At 47.9% G+C, this 25,182-nt stretch overlaps 1 protein-coding gene across 1 annotated transcript in view; it reads left to right on the forward strand.

Annotated features, from left to right (window-relative positions):
- B4GALT1 (beta-1,4-galactosyltransferase 1) overlaps positions 1-16,743 on the forward strand; it is a 114,501-nt gene extending 97,758 nt beyond the window's left edge. Inside the window, exons 4-6 of the mRNA XM_075352445.1 lie at positions 1,196-1,318; positions 13,169-13,273; positions 13,431-16,743. Of these exons, the coding sequence (XP_075208560.1) occupies positions 1,196-1,318; positions 13,169-13,273; positions 13,431-13,566 (364 nt within the window). The 3' untranslated portion in view covers positions 13,567-16,743. The remainder of the gene's footprint in view (positions 1-1,195; positions 1,319-13,168; positions 13,274-13,430) is intronic.
- The last annotated feature ends 8,439 nt before the right edge of the window (positions 16,744-25,182 follow it).

Consider the following 25,182-nt stretch of genomic DNA (forward strand, 5'->3'; position numbering starts at 1 on the left):
TCCCATCTGAGAATAGCATAATGTAAGCCTGCAAGGGCAGGGTCCTCTTCCCTCTGTAATAGTCTGTCTACTGTAACTTGTATATGTATTCTGTATGTAACCCCTTCTAATGTACAGCACCATGGAATCAATGGTGCTCTATAAATTATAATATTAATAATGTAGAGGCAAAGACCCTGATTTTAGCGATGTGTTAATTACTCAGCTATTTGCTGTCATTTTGCTAAATCACAGTTTTTTCTGTTGTAGATCTAGCAGTTTTTTGAATGTTTAGCCCCATAACCCCGCCCACACCACTGATTGGCAGCTTTCTGTGTACACTGTATATGGGCACAAAGCTGCCAATCAGTGATGGGGCGGGGTTATAAAGAACTCATGAATACGCTTGATGACCTGGCAGCACGCAGGTAATGATAATCTACTTCTGATTAAGCAGTGATTTTATCAAAACTACACTAAGCAGCCCAATAAGTGACACACCACTGGAATCAGGATCTCTGCCCCTATGTTATGCTGCTCTCGGATTAGATAGCAAAAACCTAGTAACCGGTTCCCTTAAAGTGACAAATCACTGTAATTGGGCTCTCTACCCCAACTTAATGCTGATCTCAGATTTTGTATAAAATATTTGCTGAAGATTTGTCTAAATCACCGTACTGTGGAAATACAGTGCCTGCAAGACCCCAATGATGTATATTTCTGCTGCTGAGCCAAATTAGTCACTGCCCAGCAACAAATGCACCCCTCACTAGTCATAAGGGGTCAGGATATTTGGATATGCACTAAAGGTAACAGCTGAAATGGGTAGAAACAATAGCAAATGCAACACCCAATGATATTGCTATTTTCATGGAGTTTCTTAAATCAAAACTAGTAGTAAACTAAAAAAAAAATAATAGAATTGTTTCTATATAAGTCCCCTCCACTTGTCTCTGACTTAAAAAAAAAAAATCAAGTAGGTTACGATGGTGTCTGATAGCGCCTAATTGACCCCTAGGTCTACCATAAGTAATAGCCTGTGGCAGGGGCAAGTTTATAAATAATTGGCATACCTAAGGGGTCAATATTATATGCTAGGGTTTTTGGCTCCATTTGTTTCAGAATTTTCTGCTCCTCGTAGTGAGGTATACCGCGGAGACTGGTGGTAAATGTTGTGTTTAAAAGGAAAAAAAAAAAATGTCCTTTTTCTTTTTAGGTTACCATACAAACAGTATTTTGGAGGTGTATCTGGCTTAAGCAAAGAACAATTTGAAAAAATCAATGGATTTCCTAACAATTACTGGGGATGGGGTGGAGAAGACGATGACATATACAATAGGTAAATTATTTATTTTTTCAGTTTACTTTGCGAATTATTTATAGGCCATGACCGTCCGGGATGAAAAATTAAAGACGTTGTTCTCGAGCAGCCACTAAACAATGTACAGTGCTGTCCTGTTCCAGCTCCACACATTATTTCCATTCTGCATTCCAAGGAGCGGATAACATTGATGCCTATGCTATATATATATATGAATATTCCTTGCTCGGCAGTCCTACAGATGGGTCATCAATATGTTAATGGGAACCAATCGTCAGGATTTTTGCATATAACCTAAAGCCAGTGCTAAACTGGCACTATCAGATGTTTAGGTTTTGAAATCCAAGAAAGTGAAGTTTGGAAAATGAGCTGCTTGTTGAGTGACAGCAGCTGAAGATCAGATAATATATTCATAGTTATCCCCTCCCCTTTTAGAATTAGCATAAATATTATACAAACGACTCCCTTTGTTGCAGGACCTGTGTGAGGTCATACCCATGTGACCAGAAGGGATACCAGGTCACATGAGTATGACCTCTCAGGTCCTGCAACAGACAAAGTGAATCGTTTGTATAATACTTATGCTAATTCTAACAGGGGAGGGGATAACTATGAATATATGATCTGCTCCATTGCAACTGTCATTCAACAAGCTGCTTATTTTACAAACTTCACTTTCTTGGATTTCAAATCCTAAACATCCGAGCTGACCACTAATGGTATGTAGATAATTAGCCTGATAGTGCCAGTATAGCACTGGCTTTAGCTAATATATGGAAATCCTGGTAATTGGTTCCCTTTAAGGGCCCCCATATAAATTAAAGGGGTATTCCCATCTCCCAAGTTCCTAGATATAATAAGAATATTAGCAAATACGTCCAATTAGAAATGTAGTATAGTTCTCCTGATATAATGATATAACGATGTCTTTTACCTCATGTGCAGGGCATTGCATCTTAGGTAGCCATGGTTACGACCACTCCCAAAGTGACAGTTAGTTGCTCATGGTCGTAACCATGGATACTTAAGCTGCAATGCCCTGCACATGAGGTAAGAGACATGGCTATATAAGGAAAACTATACTACATTTCTAATTGGAGGTATTTGCTAATATAATTATTACACCTAATACATATTGGGTAGAATCTTGGAGATGGGAATACCCCTTTAAACTAACTTTGAGTAAACCCACCAATATCCAGAGGCTCAGGTGACAGTCTGTGATTTTGGTCTATCTAGCCTTTTTCTCTTTTCGAGAAGCCACCACCAGAGATGTCTAGCTTGTAAAAAGCACTGGAGCACTCCTATGTATGGAGGAGTCGCAAGAGCTGCCAGCTAAATCATCCTCCCACCTCCAGATAGCTATTGTGTGTGGTACCGCTTCATCCTGGACAACCCCTTTAATGTGTACAGTGCTCTGCACAAATGAGTCTGTGAAAACTAGGATTTTAATCGGTATCTTACTGAACATGATAACAATTTCCAAAATATTGACGAGGCTTAGTTAATGGAACATTTGTTAACCTATTACATGTAAGTAACAATAATATAATTGTTATTACAAAATCTTCAGTTTTACTCAAATTAGTTGATGCAAAAATGAATGCATTCCACAGATTTTTATTGGAATTTGCTTCAGTTCAGACTTGGCAAAATGACAGCCATCTGACCAATATTTAGCGTAACCGGGCTGTTAAACAAAAAATATATATTTATACTCCTTAACTCTCATTTCTCCCAATGCATCTTCATATCACAACCATTTGCTTTTAAATCCCGTGTTTCTTCACTCTAAGCTGGGTTTCCAACTCTGAGACCGGGGTGTGTGCGCAATATCATGCACCACCCGAGCCAGAAGACTTTGGAGCGGCACTGGGAACTGGGAAAGATGCCCATGAAGTATTTTATTGTACTACATTACACACGTAATTAGACATTGTCACGAACCACCGGGGGGGGTCACTCAGAAATCCCCCGCGCTGGCTACCAGTACGTCACAATCGGGGGGTAACAAGTGGGGGTCACCCCTCCTTTATACCTCCCGACCGACAGACAGAGCACGTGACGCGCTCTCTAGCGCCCCTCTTATAGTCAGGCCAATTATGTAATTGCCCGACAATAAGCAAGGAGGCCGCTATACTACTTATGCCGATTATTGAAGGGTCCCCGGTGAGAGTAGGGTATATATTCCCCCGACCTCCGCGGGCGGAATATATAAAACCTCCCCGAATCTCACTGGCCTCCCCACAATAATCCTTGGCACAACTCGCTGCCACCAACCGCTTCACGGTAACTATTAGCCGAACACACAGACGTGGGATTCAAGATCGAGATAACAGAACAGCCCAAGATTAATTATATAATTTAATCAGCCTAAAGCACACTAGAAACTACAATATATACAATAGGGAATCTACAGAATATACATATGTCAGAGTACAGTTACAGATAAAGCATGGGTTACAAACAGGCATACACAGTTCCAGCAGTTACCTTGTGCGTCTGGCCACAGGGGGGCGCCGTGGACCAGGTTTCCAGGATCTTTCCCACAGATGTTTCCTACACGTGACCCCCGGCGAAAGAACGCTGGAAAATGGCCGAAGTAGGGTTATCAACCTGGGCAAATCCAGGTCCCCTCCTACCTTAGTGACCTCACAGGGAAGCACTGCCACTCCCCCTGCATGGAGTCAGAGTAATATCCCAGAAGGGGCTATTACCTGCAACTCCGGACTGGGAGGTCCGATCGGGATGGTTCTGGTGCCATCAGATCCGCCCGGGTCCCCTCTGCATTTTGAGTCTAAGCACGACTCATTTACCGGACTCCTACTAGCAGTGCTCTATATCTCGCCGCCCCAGGGTGCCATATACACTCCGAGGATATGCACAGATTCGGCTCGAAGTCCCGATTTTAACGATGTAGGGGGTGTATGGCTGAGACGCACGGTAATATCATAACTGGGTATGATATTACGGAGCCAGCAGTATGCTCTCCTGTGGTGATTAGCTTCCTTTTGGTTTTGCCAGGTCACTGTCCACTTTCTTTGATGAGCGGACACAGCTCCCAGGGGCTCTTCCTCTCTCTCTTTGTTTTAGAGGCCTGAGAGAACACTAATCTCCATATCAGAGGAGATGGCTGTTGGAGGTGTAAGTGGAACACAGACCAGTTCCTTTGACACCTATCTGCTAAACAAACCGTTTATCCCTGTGGTAAATTTTCTGATTGAAGGAGTTGTGTGAAGGAAAGGGGGGGTGACACCAGGAGAGGGCTTCCTGACATAACTTGAATATCATGATTTATCGTCATATCTCCGGATTTACCTCACAGACATGTTTAGGGAATAAACATTTCCTTGGGAGTGCTTTTTTAACCTCTTCACGACCAATGACTTACCTGTGCATCATTGGTTGCGTAGGTTCCTTTAATGCGGGCTTGCGCGATGAGCCCACATTTTTCCCCCCACATTTGCTGATCTGAACAACCAATATGCTACTAACACCGATTCACCCGTGTCTGTTAACTAATTAGGTCACACTGTCTAACTTTGACACTGCGGTCTAATCTGCTCCGGCGGGGATCGCGCCATTCCCCGACTCTGCGGCCCCGTGATGCGATCATGAGGCGCCGATGTGTTGTCATGATAGCAGGGGTTCAGCTCATGACCCCGGTTGCTGTCATGACAAACTTCCTGTGAACGCCGGAAGAGCACCAGTATTCATAGGAGAACAGCATTTATGTTGTACAGTGCTGAAGTATCACTGTGAACAGCAGAAGCGATCAGACAATGCAGGCTTCAAGTCTCTTAAGGGGACTAATATAAAATCAATAAAAAAAATGTAAAAATTTTTTTTAAAAAGATTAAGTTTAAAACACCCCTTTTTTGCCCCATAGAACATAAAACAATAAATTAACACATATTTGATATTGCTGCATTAAAAAAATGCCCAATCTTTCAAAATTTAAAATCAATTAATCTGATCAGTAAAGAGCAAAGTGTGAAGAAAAATCAAAATTCCAGAATTACGGCTTTTTGGTCACCACAATATTGCATTAAAATGCTATAAGGTGATCAAAACATTGCATCTACCCCAAGCATGGTATAAATAAAAACATCAGCTCAGGGCGCAAAAAATAAGCAGTCACTGAGCCCCAGATCCCGAAAATGAGAACGCTACGGGTCTCAGAAAATGGCGACAAAAGGGCAAAATTTTTTTGTTTTTTTGGTTTTTTTTTTAAATACAAATTTCTGAAAAAAATATTTCCACTATTTAAATAAAAGTAAAGCTATACATGTTTGGTATCTCCGAACTCGTACTGACCTTGGGAATCATAATGCCGGGTCAGCTTTACCATATAATGAACATGGTGAATAAAAAAAACAAAGGAGGAATCACACTTTTTTTGTTTTGTTTTTTTGCGATTTCACTGCACCCGCACTTGGAATTTTTGTTTCCCCATTTTTCAGTACAATATGTGGCAGAATGAATGGTGGTGTTGAAAAATGCAACTCATCCTGCAAAAAACAAGTCCTCATATTGGCAGAAAAATAAAAAGTTATGGCTCTTGGAAGAATGGGAGGAAAAAATGAAAACGGATAATTGCCTGAAGGTGAAAGGGTTAATAGCCAGATAAATATCAGGGTTACAGAGAAAACCAAAGTCACTTGGGCGCATGTGACCAATACAGTAATATAACAGATTATTTTCCTGGAGACAGAAGGCATGCCTGTAACGATATCATGCTCAGGCCGATAAGGACAATTTATCTGGAGTATCCAAAGGTCACTTGTGATTTACTTTTCTGTTGAAATGTGTGTCATAGAAAGTTGTTTTTTCCTGTGTGTCTTGTTAGGACTAGGTTGAAATCACCAGAGCAATCATCCATTGATAAATGGAACTGGTGTAGTTTTAAGGTCCCTTTACACACTGCAACATCTCTAGCGATTATCGCTGTAGCATCACCGGTTTTGTGACGTAATCAGGGCCGTATTTGCCACTAGGCACCCGTGGTCCCGTGCCTGGGGCGGCACGTTGCGAGGGGCGGCACTTTCTGGCAGCAAAAAAAAAAATTTAATTTTTTTTTTTTTTTTTACATCCCCGCCCCCCGTCCCTCCCTCCGTTACACTCGGCTGTGTCCGGGTTGGGGGGGATGAGAGGCGCACTTCTGTCTTTAAATACATGGCGGGCGCCAGGCATAGTGAGCTGATTGACCCCGGAAGTTCCATCGCCTGCACTTCCGGGGTCAGAGGCGCGCGGGCGCGACAATCAGCTCACTGCCCCGTGCTGCAGCGTCCAATGCTGCAGACGACACACGCCGCGGAGGAGGACGCGTCAGCCAGAGCAGGGCGGCGGGCACCGGAGCAGGTAAGGCAGAGCCTAGAATGTATGGGCACCTTACAGGTTAGTTGATGATCGTTGCGATGCCTCTTTTTGTCCACTATAATCATGCAAGGGGAGGCTGGGGGGCAGTGAGGGGAGAGAGGCTGAGGCTGGGGGAGGCTGGGAAGAGAGAGAGGCTGGGGGGAGGCTGGGAAGAGAGAGAGGCTGGGGGGAGGCTGGGAAGAGAGAGAGGCAGAGGCTGGGGGGAGGCTGGGAAGAGAGGCAGAGGCTGGGGGGAGGCTGGGAAGAGAGGCAGAGGCTGGGGGGAGGCTGGGAAGAGAGAGGCTGAGGCTGGGGGGAGGCTGGGAAGAGTGAGGCTGCGGGGAGGCTGGGAAGAGAGAGGCTGAGGCTGGGAAGAGGGAGGCTGAGGCTGGGGGGAGGCTGGGAAGAGAGGCTGAGGCTGGGGGGAGGCTGGGAAGAAAGGCTGGGGGGAAGCTGGGAAGAGAGGCTGGGGGAGGCTGGCAAGAGAGGCTGAGGCTGGGGGGAGGCTGGGAAGAGAGAGGCTGAGGCTGGGGGGAGGCTGGCAAGAGAGGCTGAGGCTGGGGGGAGGCTGGGAAGAGAGGCAGAGGCTGGGGGGAGGCTGGGAAGAGAGAGGCTGAGGCTGGGGGGAGGCTGGGAAGAGTGAGGCTGCGGGGAGGCTGGGAAGAGAGAGGCTGAGGCTGGGAAGAGGGAGGCTGAGGCTGGGGGGAGGCTGGGAAGAGAGGCTGAGGCTGGGGGGAGGCTGGGAAGAAAGGCTGGGGGGAAGCTGGGAAGAGAGGCTGGGGGAGGCTGGCAAGAGAGGCTGAGGCTGGGGGGAGGCTGGGAAGAGAGAGGCTGAGGCTGGGGGGAGGCTGGCAAGAGAGGCTGAGGCTGGGGGGAGGCTGGGAAGAGAGAGGCTGGAAAGAGAGAGGCTGAGGCTGGGGGGAGGCTGGGAAGAGAAAGAGAGGCTGAGGCTGGGAAGAGAGAGAGACTGAGACTGGGGGAGGCTGGGAAGAGAGAGGCTGAGGCTGGGGGGAGAGAGAGGCTAAGGCTGGGGGGAGAGAGAGGCTGAGGCTGAGAGGAGAGAGGCTGATGGGGGGAGAGGGAGGCTGGGGGGGAGAGAGGGGGAGGCTGGGGGGGAGAGAGGCTTGAGAGGCTGAGGCTGGGAGGAGAGAGGCAGATGCTGGGGGAGGCTGGGAGGAGAGAGGCTGGGAGGGGGAGGCTGATGCTGAGGGAGGCTGATGCTGGGGGAGGCTGGGAGGGGGAGGGTGAGGCTTGGAGGAGGGAAGCTGATGCTGAGGGAGACTTGGAGGAGGGAGGCTGAGGGAGGAGGGAGGCTGATGCTGGGGGAGGCTGGGAGGAGGGAGGCTGATGCTGGGGGAGGCTGGGAGGAGGGAGGCTGAGGCTGGGGGAGGCTGGGAGGAGGGAGGCTGAGGCTGGGAGGAGGGAGGCTGAGGCTGGGGGAGGCTGGGAGGAGGGAGGCTGAGGCTGGGGGAGGAGGGAGGCTGAGGCTGGGGGAGGCTGATGCTGGGGGAGGCTGGGAGGAGAGAGGCTGATGCTGGGGGAGGCTTGGAGGAGGGAGGCTGATGCTGAGGGAGGCTGGGAGGAGGAAGGCTGATGCTGGGAGGGGGAGGCTTGGAGGAGGGAGGCTGATGCTGGGGGAGGCTGGGAGAAGGGAGGCTGATGCTGGGGGAAGCTGGGAGGCTGATGCTGGAGGAGGCTGGGAGGAGAGAGGCTGATGCTGGGGGAGGCTGGGAGGAGAAAGGCTGATGCTGGGGGTGGGTGGGAGGCTGATGCTGGGGGAGGCTGGGAGGAGGGTGGTTGATGCTGGGGGAGGCTGGGAGGAGGGTGGTTGATGCTGGGGGAGGCTGGGAGGAGGGTGGTTGATGCTGGGCTGGGGGAGGCTGGGAAGAGGGTGGCTGATGCTGGGGGAGGCTGGTAAAGAGGGTGGCTGATGCTGGGGGAGGCTGGGAAGAGGGAGGCTGATGCTGGGGGAGGCTGGGAAGAGGGAGGCTGATGCTGGGGGAGGCTGGGAAGAGGGAGGCTGGTGCTGGGGGAGGCTGGGAAGAGGGAGGCTGATGCTGGGGGAGGCTGGGAAGAGGGAGGCTGATGCTGGGGGAGGCTGGGAGGAGGGAGGCTGATGCTTGGGGAGGCTGGGAGGGGGAGGCTTGGAGGAGGGAGGCTGATGCTCAGGGAGGCTGATGCTGGGGGAGGCTTGGAGGAGGGAGGCTGGTAGGAGGGAGGCTGATGCTGGGGGAGGCTGGGAGGAGGGAGGCTGATGCTGGGGGAAGCTGGGAGCAGGGAGGCTGATGCTGGGGGAGGCTGGGAGGAGGGAGGCTGATGCTGGAGGAGGCTCATGCTGGGGGAGGCTGGGAGGAGAGAGGCTGATGCTGTGGGAGGAGGGAGGCTGATGCTGGGGGAGGCGGGGAGGGGGAGGCTGATGCTCTGGGAGGCTGATGCTGGGGGAGGCTGGGAGGAGGGAGGCTGATGCTGGGGGAGGCTGGGAGGAGGGAGGCTGATGCTGGGGGAGGCTGGGAGGAGGGAAGCTGATGCTGGGGGAGGCTGGGAGGAGAGAGGCTGATGCTGGGGGAGGCTGGGAGGGGGAAGGTGAGGCTTGGAGGAGGGAGGCTGATGCTGAGGGAGGCTGGGAGGAGGGAGGCTGATGCTGGGGGAGGCTGGGAGGAGAGAGGCTGATGCTGGGGGAGGCTGGGAGGCGGGAGGCTGATGCTGGGGGAGGCTGGGAGGCGGGAGGCTGATGCTGGGGGAGGCTGGGAGGACGGTGGTTGATGCTGGGGGAGGCTGGGAGGAGGATGGCTGATGCTGGGGGAGGCTGGGAAGAGGGTGGCTGATGCTGGGGGAGGCTGGGAAGAGGGTGGCTGATGCTGGGGGAGGCTGGGAAGAGGGAGGCTGATGCTGGGGGAGGCTGGGAAGAGGGAGGCTGATGCTGGGGGAGGCTGGGAAGAGGGAGGCTGATGCTGGGGGAGGCTGGGAAGAGGGAGGCTGATGCTGGGGGAGGCTGGGAAGAGGAAGGCTGATGCTGGGGGAGGCTGGGAGGAGGGAGGCTGATGCTGGGGTAGGCTGGGAAGAGGGAGGCTGATGCTGGGGGAGGCTGGGAGGAGGGAGGCTTGGAGGAGGGAGGCTGATGCTCAGGGAGGCTGATGCTGGGGGAGGCTTGGAGGAGGGGGGCTGGGAAGCTGGGAGGAGGGAGGCTGATGCTGGGGGAGGCTGGGAGGAGGGAGGCTGATGCTTGGGGAGGCTGGGAGGAGAGAGGCTGATGCTGGAGGAGGCTCATGCTGGGGGAGGCTGGGAGGAGAGAGGCTGATGCTGGAGGAGGCTAGGAGGAGGGAGGCTCATGCTGGGGGAAGCTGGGAGGAGAGAGGCTGATGCTGGAGGAGGCTCATGCTGGGGGAGGCTGGGAGGAGAGAGGCTGATGCTGGAGGAGGCTCATGCTGGGGGAGGCTGGGAGGAGAGAGGCTGATGCTGGGGTAAGCTGGGAGCAGGGAGGCTGATGCTGAGGGAGGCTGGGGGGACAGAAGCTGATGCTGGGGGAGGCTGGGGGGAGAGAGGCTGATGCTGGGGGAGAGGCTGCTGCTGTAGGCGGGGGGAGAGAGACTGCTGCTGGGGGAATGGGAGAGAGGGGCCAATGCTAGAGACAGAGGACAAGGGTTGAGGGATAGAGCAATGACAATATCGATGGGGGGAGTGTAAGGACTCAGAATAAGAGGGGGGCAGCATTGGGAGCTCATTATGGAGAAGGGGCAGCATGTGTGGGCTCAGTATGGAGTGGAACAATGTAGGGGAGTCAATATCAAGAGTGGGGTAGTGTGTGTGTGTGTGTGTGTGTGTGTGTGTGTGTGTGTGGGTCTCAGCATAAGCGCTAGTGTGGTGGTCTTAGTATGATGAGTGGGGCAGCATGGAGGTGTCATTATGGAAAAGAGGAAGGCAGCATTAGGAGCTCATGGAGAGGGGCAGCATGCATGGGACATTGTGAGGAGGGGGCAGCATGCATGGGACATTGTGAGGAGGGGGCAGCATGCATGGGACATTGTGAGGAGGGGGCAGCATGCATGGGACATTGTGAGGAGGGGGCAGCATGCATGGGACATTGTGAGGAGGGGGCAGCATGCATGGGAAACTGTGAGGAGGGAGCAGCATGCATGGGACATTGTGAGGAGGGGGCAGCATGCATGGGACACTGTGAGGAGGGGGCAGCATGCATGGGACATTGTGAGGAGGGGGCAGCATGCATGGGACATTGTGAGGAGGGGGCAGCATGCATGGGACATTGTGAGGAGGGGCAGCATGCATGGGACACTGTGAGGAGGGGGCAGCATGCATGGGACACTGAGGAGGGGGCAGCATGCATGGGACACTGTGAGGAGGGGGCAGCATGCATGGGACACTATGAGGAGGGGGCAGCATGCATGGGACACTGTGAGGAGGGGGCAGCATGCATGGGAAACTGTGAGGAGGGAGCAGCATGCATGGGACATTGTGAGGAGGGGGCAGCATGCATGGGACACTGTGAGGAGGGGGCAGCATGCATGGGACATTGTGAGGAGGGGGCAGCATGCATGGGACATTGTGAGGAGGGGGCAGCATGCATGGGACATTGTGAGGAGGGGCAGCATGCATGGGACACTGTGAGGAGGGGGCAGCATGCATGGGACACTGTGAGGAGGGGGCAGCATGCATGGGACACTATGAGGAGGGGGCAGCATGCATGGGACACTGTGAGGAGGGGGCAGCATGCATGGGACACTGTGAGGAGGGGGCAGCATGTCACCTCTTTCCCATCCTGCTCAGCAGCAGGTGACGTCCGGTCATCTGGCCAGCGAGCGCTTGCGCATAACGCTGGAGTAATAGGGGAAAGTGCGGTCATGAGGTTATGGGCGGCACTTGCTGATGACACAGCGCCACCATAACCTCGTGCCCGCGCAAAGCGTCACCAGCGGTCACACGTGCACACAGTGCACGGCACCGCTACAGTGGAACAGCGCATGCGCGGGACCACGGGCACCCAGGGGCGGCGTCCTGAGCTTTGAAATTCAGCGTTCGGGGGCGGCGTAAATCGGCAGGAGGACAGCAACGGACCCCAGGCAGCCCGCCCCCATGGAAGATTTACGAAATTTGCATAAGAAAAGGTACAAGTTTACAAAGTGTTTTATTTTGGTATAAAAGCGGCCACAAGAACTATAGGAAGCTTCCTAGAATGCAGCCCAGGAGCTGCAGAAGGGGGAACTTTTAGCTTTATAGCTAAATTTCTGATGACAGGTTCACTTTAAGAATAAAAAACAACTATGCCTCTCATGTGTGTGAGCTATTGTTGACTTAAACTAATGTTTTAATTACCCTGTGATTACCATTATAGGACTAGAAACGCAGATGCTTGTTGTCCCGCATGCCCCCTGCTGTGATTGACAACTTACAGTCAATGCGCAATCTCTATTGAGAGCCTGGTGTGGGCGGGGACAGCTCTCCCAGCTCTGCTACATGGCTAAAACTCAACTCTTCGATTGTGACAGAATGACTGCACCCAGTAATCTAAGTGATACATCGTTGGATTCAGAATCTCCTTGCCTACATTATGTTGCTGTCAGATGGGGAAACAAATACCTGTTGACAGATTCCCTTTAAGTCCTCTTTAATGCTGCTGTTAATCTTCTAACACCAAGCACAAGAGGCATGCCGTTCAATGGTACAGTGAGTTGCCAAGGTTGCCAGGGACTAGCAGAAGGCCTCCATGCATGCAAATGGTGGTCACCATTTTATGACCCCCTAAAGAGATTAAAAAATAAAGTAAATAATGAACATTTTTTTTTAGATCTATCCCTATTTCTATACTCATTCAAGACTCCCCACATCCTAGATTCACTTCCCCACCCCTTTTTTGTCCCTCCGCCTTCTTTCCCATGTCCTAGTTTTGCTCCTTTCATTCCAACTTATGACCGTTGATCTCAAAGTTATTACAAGTTCAAAACCTTCTTTTTTTTTTTTTTTTTTTTTTTTTTTTAAAGGGAATCTTTTTTTTGCTACTTCATCTGATAGCATAATGTAAGGAAAGAGACCCTGATTCCAACGATGTATCACATAGTTTACTGGGAGCAACAGTTGTGTCAGAGTTTTTAGATTAAGCATGTAACAGAGCTCAGAAAGTTAACCCCGCCCACACAACGCTCTCTACTCTATGTACATTGAATATTAACAGAAAGCTGCTTATCAATGCAGGTGGCGTGGTCGGTCCAGGCATGCCAGAACTAGTGATAATTGTGAAATTGGGAAAAAATGCTCTATGTATGTATAAATAAAATTCCATTTTACCCCAAAAATTATCTAAAGAATAGGTCCTTCTTCAATAATCGCTTCCCTTTAAGGAGAAAATTCTTTCTGTTTTTAAGATGTTTTTGTCCTTGCATATAATGGTAACTCTCGGTGTGCCTTTCAGGAGTCGCACAGCTGGGTAAACAATCATTGGAATATGGTTTAAGCACCTATTAATTCTTCTTTTTGTCATGCTTTGTTTGTTCCATACAGAATTGCCTCCAGAGGCATGTCAATCTCACGACCAGATTCCGTCACTGGAAAATGCAGAATGATACGGCATGATAGAGATGCGAAGAATGATCCAAATCCAAGAAGGTAGTTCAGCTTTATGTCGTTACTATTACAGGTTTATGTGTGGGCTTATAACTATGGGTGTTATCAGGGCAAATCAGATTTTTGGTTTGTGTTGATCAAATACAACTATTAAGTAATTGAATTTTGATCATTAACACATACTTGTTTCCTTTTGCAGGTTTGATTTGATTGCCCATACAAGACAAACCATGAATTCTGATGGGATCAATTCAATCAAATACAACGTCCTCAAGACGGAAAAGCTTCCTTTGTACACCATAATAACTGTGGATGTTGGGCCTTCGCCAAGCTAACACAATTTGGCTTATAAACTCTAAATGACTGGTCTCACCATGCTGGTATGGTGGCATGAAGTTCAACTGTATATTATTATTATTATTTTTAATAGACATTTTACAGATTTGCATATTCAGTATGTTTGGCACATGCAGATTAATAATTATTTTATTTGACCGCTTCAGAAGGCCATGCGCTGGGGGAAAAAAGAAACAAAACCAAAAAAACTTGAACATTGCTGTATGCCGCTGCTATGTAATTTCTGTGTTTACAAACTTAGATGCCTTATGTTCCAATGGTGGCCTTTGCAACAGGACGAGCCTTGTGAGCCAAAGTATCTTCAAGCACCTTTTGAAGGAATCCATATGAAAGGCTTTTGTTACCAGTAATGCAAATGTTTTATGCTGTTTGTCAATGAATACAAATATATATATGTCATACCTTGTTACATCTATAGAAAGAGCCATTTGACAACATGCTGTTTTATCTTTGCTGTTAGATGCCATCCTACATGGTACAATTTAAAGGAAGTCTGTCACCAGGTTTGTGTCACTTAATCTAAGAGACGCATGATGAAGGGGCTGTGAACCTGATGTTTCTTTTACTGGGCTGTGTAGTTTTGATAATTTCGTGCTGATAAAATAATGAGCTTATCAATAAAGGATTAGTAGTTTTCTATATTTATGAGCTTTGTCTAACCCCACCCCCACCACTGATTGGCAGCTTTCTGTACATAAGCAGAAAGCTGCCAATCAGGGGTGTGGATGGGGTTATACGGAGCTCCGCATTCAGAGAACTGCTAGATCTGCAGCAGATAACAGTGAATTTTATCAAAATAACAGCAAGCAGCCCATTAAGTGACACATCGTTGGAATCAGGGTCTTTGCTCCTACACTATGCTGATCTCAGAAGGGGTAGTAAAAACCTGAGACACATTCTCATGAATGGTTTGCCCATCTCTGCTGTGCTACATTGTCTTTGGAACTCCCAATTACTTCTGTGGAAGTTCCAGAGACATCACAGTCCCACCTCCGTGGCAGTTGAACGCGAACATTTCTATCTCAGCCATGAACTGACAAGATGGGAACAGCTCTTTTCAGGCTGGTTTCACACAGCGGCCTTCTTTTTGATCCAAAAATGCTGCAGTTGGGTGTCACAGTAAGGATTTTCTTATGACACTTGGAAAGAATAAGACACCGGTAACAAGAATGCATGTCATAAATGCATCAACATATAAAACAACGCAAAAAAATAGTCTAGCCAAGTTATGGCTTTAAATTAACAAAATATCTTTATGTAACTTTTGCTTTCAGTCCGAATGGAAATCTTCTCGTTTCCATCCTGTAGCTGACAATTTATCCTAACTGCCTTAAGTGTATGACTCATGGTTGAGACGTTAAACTTTCCTTGTAAATATTCACTTTTCTCAGACATGAGTTCAGTTTATGCATGTGAATAAGAATGTTTCCATTCTGTGCCTAAGAGCAGGGGCATTAATTATTATAAAATGAATAAGTAATGTGGCTGATCTCTACTTTGTATGGAAATGGTGTGCTCCTACATAGATGATCAGCTAATCAATCATGCAGCTTGTTACTTAAAAGGTAATTCAATCCTGGGCATCTTTAGGCCATATATATGTGATTGATACGGGTCTAAGACCTTCACCAATCCTGAGAAAGAAGATAACCTAACCACGTCTTGGGACTGCTCTTCTACAGAAGGCCTGAAAATAATTCAGCTTATCTAAATGTGAGTCCCACATTCGGTATTTATGGCATATTCTGTGGATATGCCATATATTTCTGAGATGTAGATACCCTTTACATTTTTTACCATTTGTCAGGTTAAAGGGAATATGTAATTTGATTCATGCTGAGCCTGGCTACACGACTCCAACCAGGCATGTTTCTCTCATCTTCATAATTTCGGATAAAATATAGTTGGAAAAGCTAAATACTATAGGGAGAGAAAAGACTAGTCCGGCACTGCCCCTGTCATCTTCTCCCTATACCTTTGTAGTTGAGTGTCAGGTCTTTCCCTATGTATACACAAGAGAGACCTGTCAATCAACTGAAGTGGGGCGGAGAAAAGTCAGTTGAGGGCTGCACCAGATGGGTCAGATTTCTCCCTATGGTCCCCCAGCCCAGTTTTCAAACCGAAACGTCAGAGAAAAGAAAATATGCCTGGCTGCACTCGTGCTGTGGCTCGGACAGCATGAGCGAAGGGACTCTTTAAGATAATATATATCTCTTTAAGATAATCGCTTTTCTTGTCTGTATGTTTGCTTGCACTGTAACGGTTTGCTTTCCAAAGACATTAATTTCAGGCTGCTTTCTATATTTAAGATAGACCACTGCTATCATACTTAGCCGCCTATCGCAGTCTGTGAGCTTTAAAGCCAGAATATTCCTTTCAATGCATTCTCAGGCTTGAACACTTTGTAAAAATATTAGTATATTTGGGGATAAGATATGTGATACTTTTAAACTTTAAATTGTGTGTAGCAAGGTCAAAATATGAAAGTTCAACCTGTATAGCTTTATTTTTTTAACTTTTGCATACACTCTTAACTTTGCAATCCCCTGTCCGTTCCCTTTGGCAGGCTATAATACCAATTTATTTATTTTTCAGTAGATTCATGTTCATACTCAGTATGTATCTTCACTTAATTTAATTATGCATTGAATCTCTGGGATTTTATTATTTTTAGATTCTGCAAACAATTTATGTGCTTTACGCTATTGTATGCAGATATGAGAGACTGATTGCAAGCAAGAGTTTAGTTTATGAAGGAAACAATGAGGGGAATTAACATTGTTCACGGGTAAAACTGTCCAAAAACGACAGCGAACAGTTTATCATTTGCTTACATCGTTTAACTTGCACTACTATTGGAGAATGTCTTTTGAATGGGATACTATGGATTTTGAATGAAGTTACACTGTAAGCAATATTGGTGACTCATATTGTGTTATATTAAGTAGCCTAGTGAAAACAACTAGAAGCCTCATCTGTGTATGGTTGGCGGCGTATTCCTGCGGGAACTACAAATCCAGGTTGTGCAAAAAAAACGTTATTTTCTCTGTACAATCTCCTAAAACTTGCACAAATGTTTACGATCATTGCATTTGTAAACTGTATATGAAAAGCATATTTTTATATGAAGTTGTATATTAAACTTGAGCCCAATAAATGCAGATTGGCATTCTTTCTTTATTCACAAGGATGAATAGTCTCAAGAATAAACATAAAACATGTTAAACCTAAGGTGGAAATCTCCTGCAGTCAACAAACAAGATTCTCTTTTTCATTTTTTTTTTCTTTTCGTTTTTGATACTTTGACAAGGAGGTCAGAACATATCTGTTGATATTTTGACCTCCACAAATCATTTAGGACAAAGAGGCGGAAGTGAAAGCCTGTGTCAGTCCATCTAATATATAAAGCTGAATGTGTGTGTGTGTGTGTGTATGTGTGTATGTAATTATATATATATATATATATATATATATATATATATATATATATATATATATATATAAATAATGTCCGGGATTGGCATCTGCACTGTCGCAGCTACAGCCACAAAATTTTTCACACTCACACTTCTGGACCCCGAGAGCGTCATAGACTATGTTTTTAGGGGAAATTTTAATCCCACGCTTTAGTTATTCACCAAAAAACCTGCCTCCATTAAAGCGAATGGAGCTGGGAGCCACAGTGCAGCCAGAACTTCAGAAAAATGCGCAGTTACGCCCTTAAATGGAATGTTGGCGTGTCACAATGCAGCCAGGGAAAGAAGCAGACACAGACATGGAAAGAGGCAGAGACAGACAAAGACAGACTGACAGGGAAAGAGACAGACAGGGAAAGAGAGGTTAAGAGACAGACACAGACAGGGAAAGAGACAGACGCAGGGAAAGAGACAGACGCAGGGAAAGAGACAGACGCAGGGAAAGAGACAGACGCAGGGAAAGAGACACGCAGGGAAAGAGGCAGACGCAGGGAAAGAGGCAGACGCAGGGAAAGAGGCAGACGCAGGGAAAGAGGCAGACGCAGGGAAAGAGGCAGACGCAGGGAAAGAGGCAGACGCAGGGAAAGAGGCAGACGCAGGGAAAGAGGCAGACGCAGGGAAAGAGGCAGACGCAGGGAAAGAGGCAGACGCAGGGAAAGAGGCAGACGCAGGGAAAGAGGCAGACGCAGGGAAAGAGGCAGACGCAGGGAAAGAGGCAGACGCAGGGAAAGAGGCAGACGCAGGGAAAGAGGCAGACGCAGGGAAAGAGGCAGACGCAGGGAAAGAGGCAGACGCAGGGAAAGAGGCAGACGCAGGGAAAGAGGCAGACGCAGGGAAAGAGGCAGACGCAGGGAAAGAGACTGAGGCAGACGCAGGGAAAGAGGCAGACGCAGGGAAAGAGACTGAGGCAGACGCAGGGAAAGAGACTGAGGCAGACGCAGGGAAAGAGACTGAGGCAGACGCAGGGAAAGAGACTGAGGCAGACGCAGGGAAAGAGACTGAGGCAGACGCAGGGAAAGAGACTGAGGCAGACGCAGGGAAAGAGACTGAGGCAGACGCAGGGAAAGAGACTGAGGCAGACGCAGGGAAAGAGACTGAGGCAGACGCAGGGAAAGAGACACAGAGAGATATATACAGAGGGGGAGACAGACATAATTACATTTATATCTCTTTGTTTTGTGGTTTTTGTGTGCAGAATACATTTTTGTTAATACATTCTATTTTGTTAACAGCAGTTATTAGCCCGGGCGAAGCCGGGTAGTACAGCTAGTTATATCTAATATTGGAGCATGTAGCCTGAATTAACCAGGTTTGTCAGGATAAAAAGTGGCAGGATATATGTTTGAGGTTGTCCAGGTTTGAGATAAAATTCTGCCATCACTGTGTGACTGCAGACTTGTGAATCAGGACAGCGTGCAGTGCACATGCTGTCTAGATTCCCTAGAATTGCCATAGGGAGTGAGCAGTCACATGATTTTCATACAAGCGGTCTCATTCAAACTAGACATTTTCAGCTTTTCTCAATTCACTTCTATTCAGAGAAGCCAGATGAGACTAGTTTGCATGTGACTGCCTTCTCACCAAAGCAATACCAGAGAATCATAACAGCGTGTGCCCTTTTTACACTGTTGTGATTCAGAAGTCTGCAGTCGCATCTCTCAAACCTGAGTAATCCTAACAACACAGTCAGTTAACCATTTGTGGTGATATTGGTATGACTGTGTTTATCCTTAGACAACCCATTTAAGATCCTTTTAGCTGCCCCATAAAAATTAAAGTGCTCCTTATCGCTCAAATAAAAATGGCTTGACACGAGAAAGAACTTCTTGTAGGTTGCACCTTAACTAGGATATATAGAATGTGTTCAGATAGTATTTAATGTTGTGGTGCACAGCATGTACTTTTTCAGGTTAGATATAAAATATCTTCATAAGATCTTCATCATCTCCCCCATGACAGCACCACACAAGAGAGGGATCCGTCCCACAAGGACAGGACTCCTACTGAATAAAGGCTGGTACCTCTCCCCACATCAGTTGGTTTCCTGTCCTTTAGGGAACCTACACAGAGCAAGCTCTGCTAAGGAAGGCTATACCTCGCCTCAGGAGCAACATCTGTGCTGTTCCTTCGTTTAAGACGGCAGAGTTGGTAGGCCTAGAAGCGCTGCAGCAGATCCAGTGGGGGCTCTGGCTGACAAGCAGGAAGGTGGTGTTGGCTGCATCATGGTGATGTGGGCCATCATGTCTGGAACTGCGCATGCACGGGGTGTGCTGAAAGAGGCATGCCCTGATGGCGAGTGCTTTGACAACATGGGCTGGGTCTACACATGCGTGGGGTATGCAGTTGGAGGCGCACCACAATAACGAGCACACCACTAAACCGGCCAAGTCTGCATGGATAAGCGTGCCATCAATTGCAGTCCTAGGAGAGTGCAGGGGGACACGCTAAAGGGGCTTCTGACCCAGAAGTGACGATCCACTTCCGGGGGAGGTCCGGAGGAGGCGTCGGGCAGAAGGAGCAGCTGTTGGCTGGTCCCTAATTTAAAAATGAGGTTTGACTGCCTTAGAGCGAGTTTATGCTCCAGTTACCTTCGTGGTGGTTGGGCCAGAATGATAAGTGCAGTATGGTCCACGGAAGCGTTAGGACAGATATTGCAGGGGCAGTCGCACCAGTAACCTCAAACAGCGGCAGCGATAGTAAGACCAACCAGAGAAGTGGAGTGGATTAGAATGGATCAACGGCCTCCAGGAAACATCTTGGGTGTTTTGAGTCCTGCCTCCAGATCTGGTACTTTTTTTTTTTTTTGTTCCATGAAGCTTAAGGATGAGTGTGCACGCTACAGGTATAATTTACACAGCTCATAGCAGAAAAGGCTCTTTCCATCTGGTATCCAGCAGACTATATGCAAGGAATACCAACCGCAAGTAATTGTTCAGCTCACCACTCTGTGTTGCTCAGCAGCTCCTAGTCCAGTGCTTGGATCCAATGGTTTGGCATCCACAGGTGCAAATTCAATCCAAGGAAGGGGAGGGGGGGGGGAAATCAAGCACCAAAGTAAAAAATACTTGTTTATTCCAACAATTTAAAACATGGATACATGTGTAGTTACGCCTAGGCATAACTACACATGTATCCATGTTTTAAATTGTTGCAATAAGCAAGTATTTTTTACTTCAGTGCGAGGATTTTTCTTCCCCTTCCCCCTTCCTTGGATTGTATATGCATGGAATGCTTGACTTTTGCTGTGTACCAGAGATCAATAATTCAAGCTGAAATTAAAAATTCCTTTAAATACTTAATACATCAAAAGTGGGATAAGCGGGAAAAATCTAGATCTAGATAGGTAGTATCCTCTGAATCTAGTCAGTCCGTTAAGTCAGAGGCTGAATGTGAGTCGAATGTTTCCTCCTCCTCCTCCTCCTCTTCTTCCTCTGATGGTGGTGCAGGGGACAAGCCCTACTTCTCTATTACAGACACGGACACTGGTCAAGACTGTAAGAGCCACTTTGGGAATCACTGAAGTTAAAATGCCAAGAACAGTGCAAGACATGATGTTCAGGGAATTGTTGCAGAAAAAAACGTTGCACATTCCCAGTTAAAGAAGTTGTCCAGTTACCAAAACCGATTTTTTTTTTTTTTTTCTGATAAATCTTGCTAATATGTTCCCCTCAACACATCTATTATGTTTTTTCAGCAAAATTACCTTTTATTGTGCACTGAATTTCATGAAATAATTTAAAAAAAAAATGACGTGAGCTTCGCCTAATTTTAGTGTCCAGCCGGGTACAACTAGGCAGCTGGGGATTGGAATCCACAGTGAAGGGTGCCCAAGCTTTCTGGGCACCCCCACTGCGAATTGCAGTCCGCAGCCACCCCAGAAAATGGCGCTTTCATAGAAGATCCATCTTCAGGCGCTGTATCCAACTCCTCCAGTGGCCCTGGTGGCAGGTGGCACGCTGGGTAATAAGGGGTTAATACCAGCTATGTTTTACCAGCTGGTATAAAGCCCGAGATTCTTAATGTCAGGCCAAGTTTAACCTGGCCATTAAGAATCTCCAACAAAGGGTTTTAAAAAAAAAAAAGACATCACACAGAGAAAAATACTTTATTAGAAATAAATACACAGACACAGTAGGGACTCCATGTTTATTACTCCCTCTCACCCCTCCACGATGGAGAGATTTCTGTACTGACCATGCCAGGAGAGAGCGAGGAAAGGAGAGCGAGCGGGGGGGAGAAGAGAGAGAGAGGGGGGTGAGGAGAGAGCGAGGGGGTGAGAAGAGAGCGAGGGGGGTGAGAAGAGAGCGAGGGGGGGGGAGAAGAGAGCGAGGGGGGGGAGAAGAGAGCGAGGGGGGGGAGAAGAGAGCGAGGAGGGGGAGAAGAGAGCGAGGGGGGGAGAAGAGAGCGAGGGGGGGGAGAAGAGAGCGAGGAGGGGGAGAAGAGAGCGAGGAGGGGGAGAAGAGAGCGAGGGGGGGAGAAGAGAGCGAGGGGGGGAGAAGAGAGCGAGGGGGGAGAAGAGAGCGAGGGGGGGGAGAAGAGAGAGAGGGGGGGGAGAAGAGAGAGAGAGGGGGGGGAGAAGAGAGAGAGAGGGGGGGAGAAGAGAGAGAGAGAGGGGGGGAGAAGAGAGAGAGAGAGGGGGGGAGAAGAGAGAGAGAGAGGGGGGGAGAAGAGAGAGAGAGAGGGGGGGAGAAGAGAGAGAGAGGGGGGAAGAAGAGAGAGAGGGGGGGAGAAGAGAGAGAGGGGGGGAGAAGAGAGAGAGAGGGGGGAGAAGAGCGAGAGGGGGGGGAGAAGAGAGAGAGGGGGGGAGAAGAGAGTGGGGAAAGAAGAGGGGGGGGCAGAGGTGCTCTGTCACCAACTGTCTCCACTCTGTGACTTGTGGTGCAGGTGACAGAATGCAGACAGTTGGTCCCATGCAGCAGGACAGATGGCAGAGCACAGCGGTGACATGCCTCTGTGTCTTGCTGCTGGGAGGAGCAGACGATCACACTGCCCGACACCGGCCGCTCTCCTGACATCGCAGCAGAGCGGGCGGGTGGACAGTGTGATCACATACTTACGTACAGGGGGGGATTCAGCTGAAGAACCCCCCCCCTGTACTGCACACTGGTGCCCCGTTCCTCTCCATCTGCAGGACGCTTCCGGCTCCACACTGACTTCCTCCGGATCCTCCCCTCGATGCTGAGCTGTGACGTGCGGTAGTCACCGCCCACAGCCCTGTCACTCAATCTGAGTGGCGCCGGCATCCTGTGACGTACCCGTCTTGTTTGAGAGCCCGGAAATGCCGGGACGTCAGAGGATGCCGGCGGCCACAGCTCCAGGGGGTCATGTGACAGGCACTGAGCGTGCAGCATAGCGCCGCTCAGTGCCAGAAATGGAAATACAAGCCAATGGAGAAGACGCCTAGAAAGGTAAGTATAACTCCTACAGAAAATAAAAAAAAATGGGTGAACCACCCCTTTAATGATAAAATTAAAGCCCTTATTAGAAGAGTAGGGAGGGCAGGTGAAAAGAGGTTCATTGGCCTCTTCATCAAAAAGAAGATACCACTTTGAGGATGAGGAGACTGCCTTCTGGAATAAGGTTCCAGAGGGGAATGTAGTAGTCGTCAAATCCTCTAAGACTTCTTCACTGCCTTTTGAGAATACAGTTAGGTCCAGAAATATTTGGACAGTGACACAATTTTTGCGAGTTGGGCTCTGCATGCCACCACATTGGATTTGAAATGAAACTTCTACAACAGAATTCAAGTGCAGATTGTAACGTTTAATTTGAAGGTTTGAACAAAAATATCTGATAGAAATTGTAGGAATTGTACACATTTCTTTACAAACACTCCACATTTTAGTAGGTCAAAAGTAATTGGACAAATAAACCAAACCCAAACAAAATATTTTTATTTTCAATATTTTGTTGCGAATCCTTTGGAGGCAATCACTGCCTTAAGTCTGGAACCCATGGACATCACCAAACGCTGGGTTTCCTCCTTCTTAATGCTTTGCCAGGCCTTTACAGCCGCAGCCTTCAGGTCTTGCTTGTTTGTGGGTCTTTCCGTCTTAAGTCTGGATTTGAGCAAGTGACATGCATGCTCAATTGGGTTAAGATCTGGTGATTTACTTGGCCATTGCAGAATGTTCCACTTTTTTGCACTCATGAACTCCTGGGTAGCTTTGGCTGTATGCTTGGGGTCATTGTCCATCTGTACTATGAAGCGCCGTCCGATCAACTTTGCGGCATTTGGCTGAATCTGGGCTGAAAGTATATCCCGGTACACTTCAGAATTCATCCGGCTACTCTTGTCTGCTGTTATGTCATCAATAAACACAAGTGACCCAGTGCCATTGAAAGCCATGCCATCACGTTGCCTCCACCATGTTTTACAGAGGATGTGGTGTGCCTTGGATCATGTGCCGTTCCCTTTCTTCTCCAAACTTTTTTCTTCCCATCATTCTGGTACAGGTTGATCTTTGTCTCATCTGTCCATAGAATACTTTTCCAGAACTGAGCTGGCTTCATGAGGTGTTTTTCAGCAAATTTAACTCTGGCCTGTCTATTTTTGGAATTGATGAATGGTTTGCATCTAGATGTGAACCCTTTGTATTTACTTTCATGGAGTCTTCTCTTTACTGTTGACTTAGAGACAGATACACCTACTTCACTGAGAGTGTTCTGGACTTCAGTTGATGTTGTGAACGGGTTCTTCTTCACCAAAGAAAGTATGCGGCGATCATCCACCACTGTTGTCATCCGTGGACGCCCAGGCCTTTTTGAGTTCCCAAGCTCACCAGTCAATTCCTTTTTTCTCAGAATGTACCCGACTGTTGATTTTGCTACTCAAAGCATGTCTGCTATCTCTCTGATGGATTTTTTCTTTTTTTTCAGCCTCAGGATGTTCTGCTTCACCTCAATTGAGAGTTCCTTAGACCGCATGTTGTCTGGTCACAGCAACAGCTTCCAAATGCAAAACTACACACCTGTAATCAACCCCAGACCTTTTAACTACTTCATTGATTACAGGTTAACGAGGGAGACGCCTTCAGAGTTAATTGCAGCCCTTAGAGTCCCTTGTCCAATTACTTTTGGTCCCTTGAAAAAGAGGAGGCTATGCATTACAGAGCTATGATTCCTAAACCCTTTCTCCGATTTGGATGTGAAAACTCTCATATTACAGCTGGGAGTGTGCACTTTCAGCCCATATTATATATATAATTGTATTTCTGAACATGTTTTTGTAAACAGCTAAAATAACAAAACTTGTGTCACTGTCCAAATATTTCTGGACCTAACTCTATGGGACTCCAGGCTGAAGGATACCTTAGTCGAACCTGGGAATCCTCGCCAAGGGTCTTGAAGCTGGCCATCTCCGCAACTTCCATGGCTAGGTCTATGGTAAACTGGATAGACCAGTTAGAAGACAAAATTAAAAGCCAGGTGCCGAGGGATAAAATGCTGGCCACTCTGTGGGGGAGCAGCTTTCTTGGTGGACATCTCAGCAGATCCTGTTCAGTTGGCAGCGAGGTCAACAGGCTTGTCCAACACAGCCCATAGGGCACTGTGGCTCAAGTGTTGGCCGGGGGACATTCAATCTAAAACTATATTGTGCTTCATCCTGTGTGACGATGAGTACCTACTCAGCCCCGTTCTGGATGACATACTAAACAAGGCAGCAGATAGGGAAAAAAAACTTCCCTAATCTGTCCATCCCAGAATATAGGATATCCTTCCGGAGAAGAAGATATGTCCAAAGAAGACCTTCCAGAGATCAGGTGAAGTGGGATAACAAAAAGATCAAGAACAGAGGGTTTGTGGTGGGTGATCCCTCCTCAAGGGGGAAAAAATCACCCCAGTGACTCTGTTCCCCCAGGTAGGTTGAAGACTCTCCCTCTTCTTCCCTGCCTGGGTGAATATCTCTTCCAGTGCTTGGATTTTGGGTATAATTAAAGTCAGGCCTAAAGCTGGAATTTCTAATTCCTCCATAGTCATTTCTCTTACTTCCCCTCAGAAGGTTGCTGGAACAGCAGGCGCCCCTGGAAACAGAAGTCCTCGATCTGATGTGGAAGCAGGTGCTCACAGAAGTTCCAGCAGAAGTAGGAAGGGGATTCTATCCCGCCCCCCCCTCTT

This window comes from Anomaloglossus baeobatrachus, chromosome 1 (assembly GCF_048569485.1).
Source record: "Anomaloglossus baeobatrachus isolate aAnoBae1 chromosome 1, aAnoBae1.hap1, whole genome shotgun sequence".
Classification (NCBI taxonomy): Eukaryota; Metazoa; Chordata; class Amphibia; order Anura; family Aromobatidae; genus Anomaloglossus; species Anomaloglossus baeobatrachus.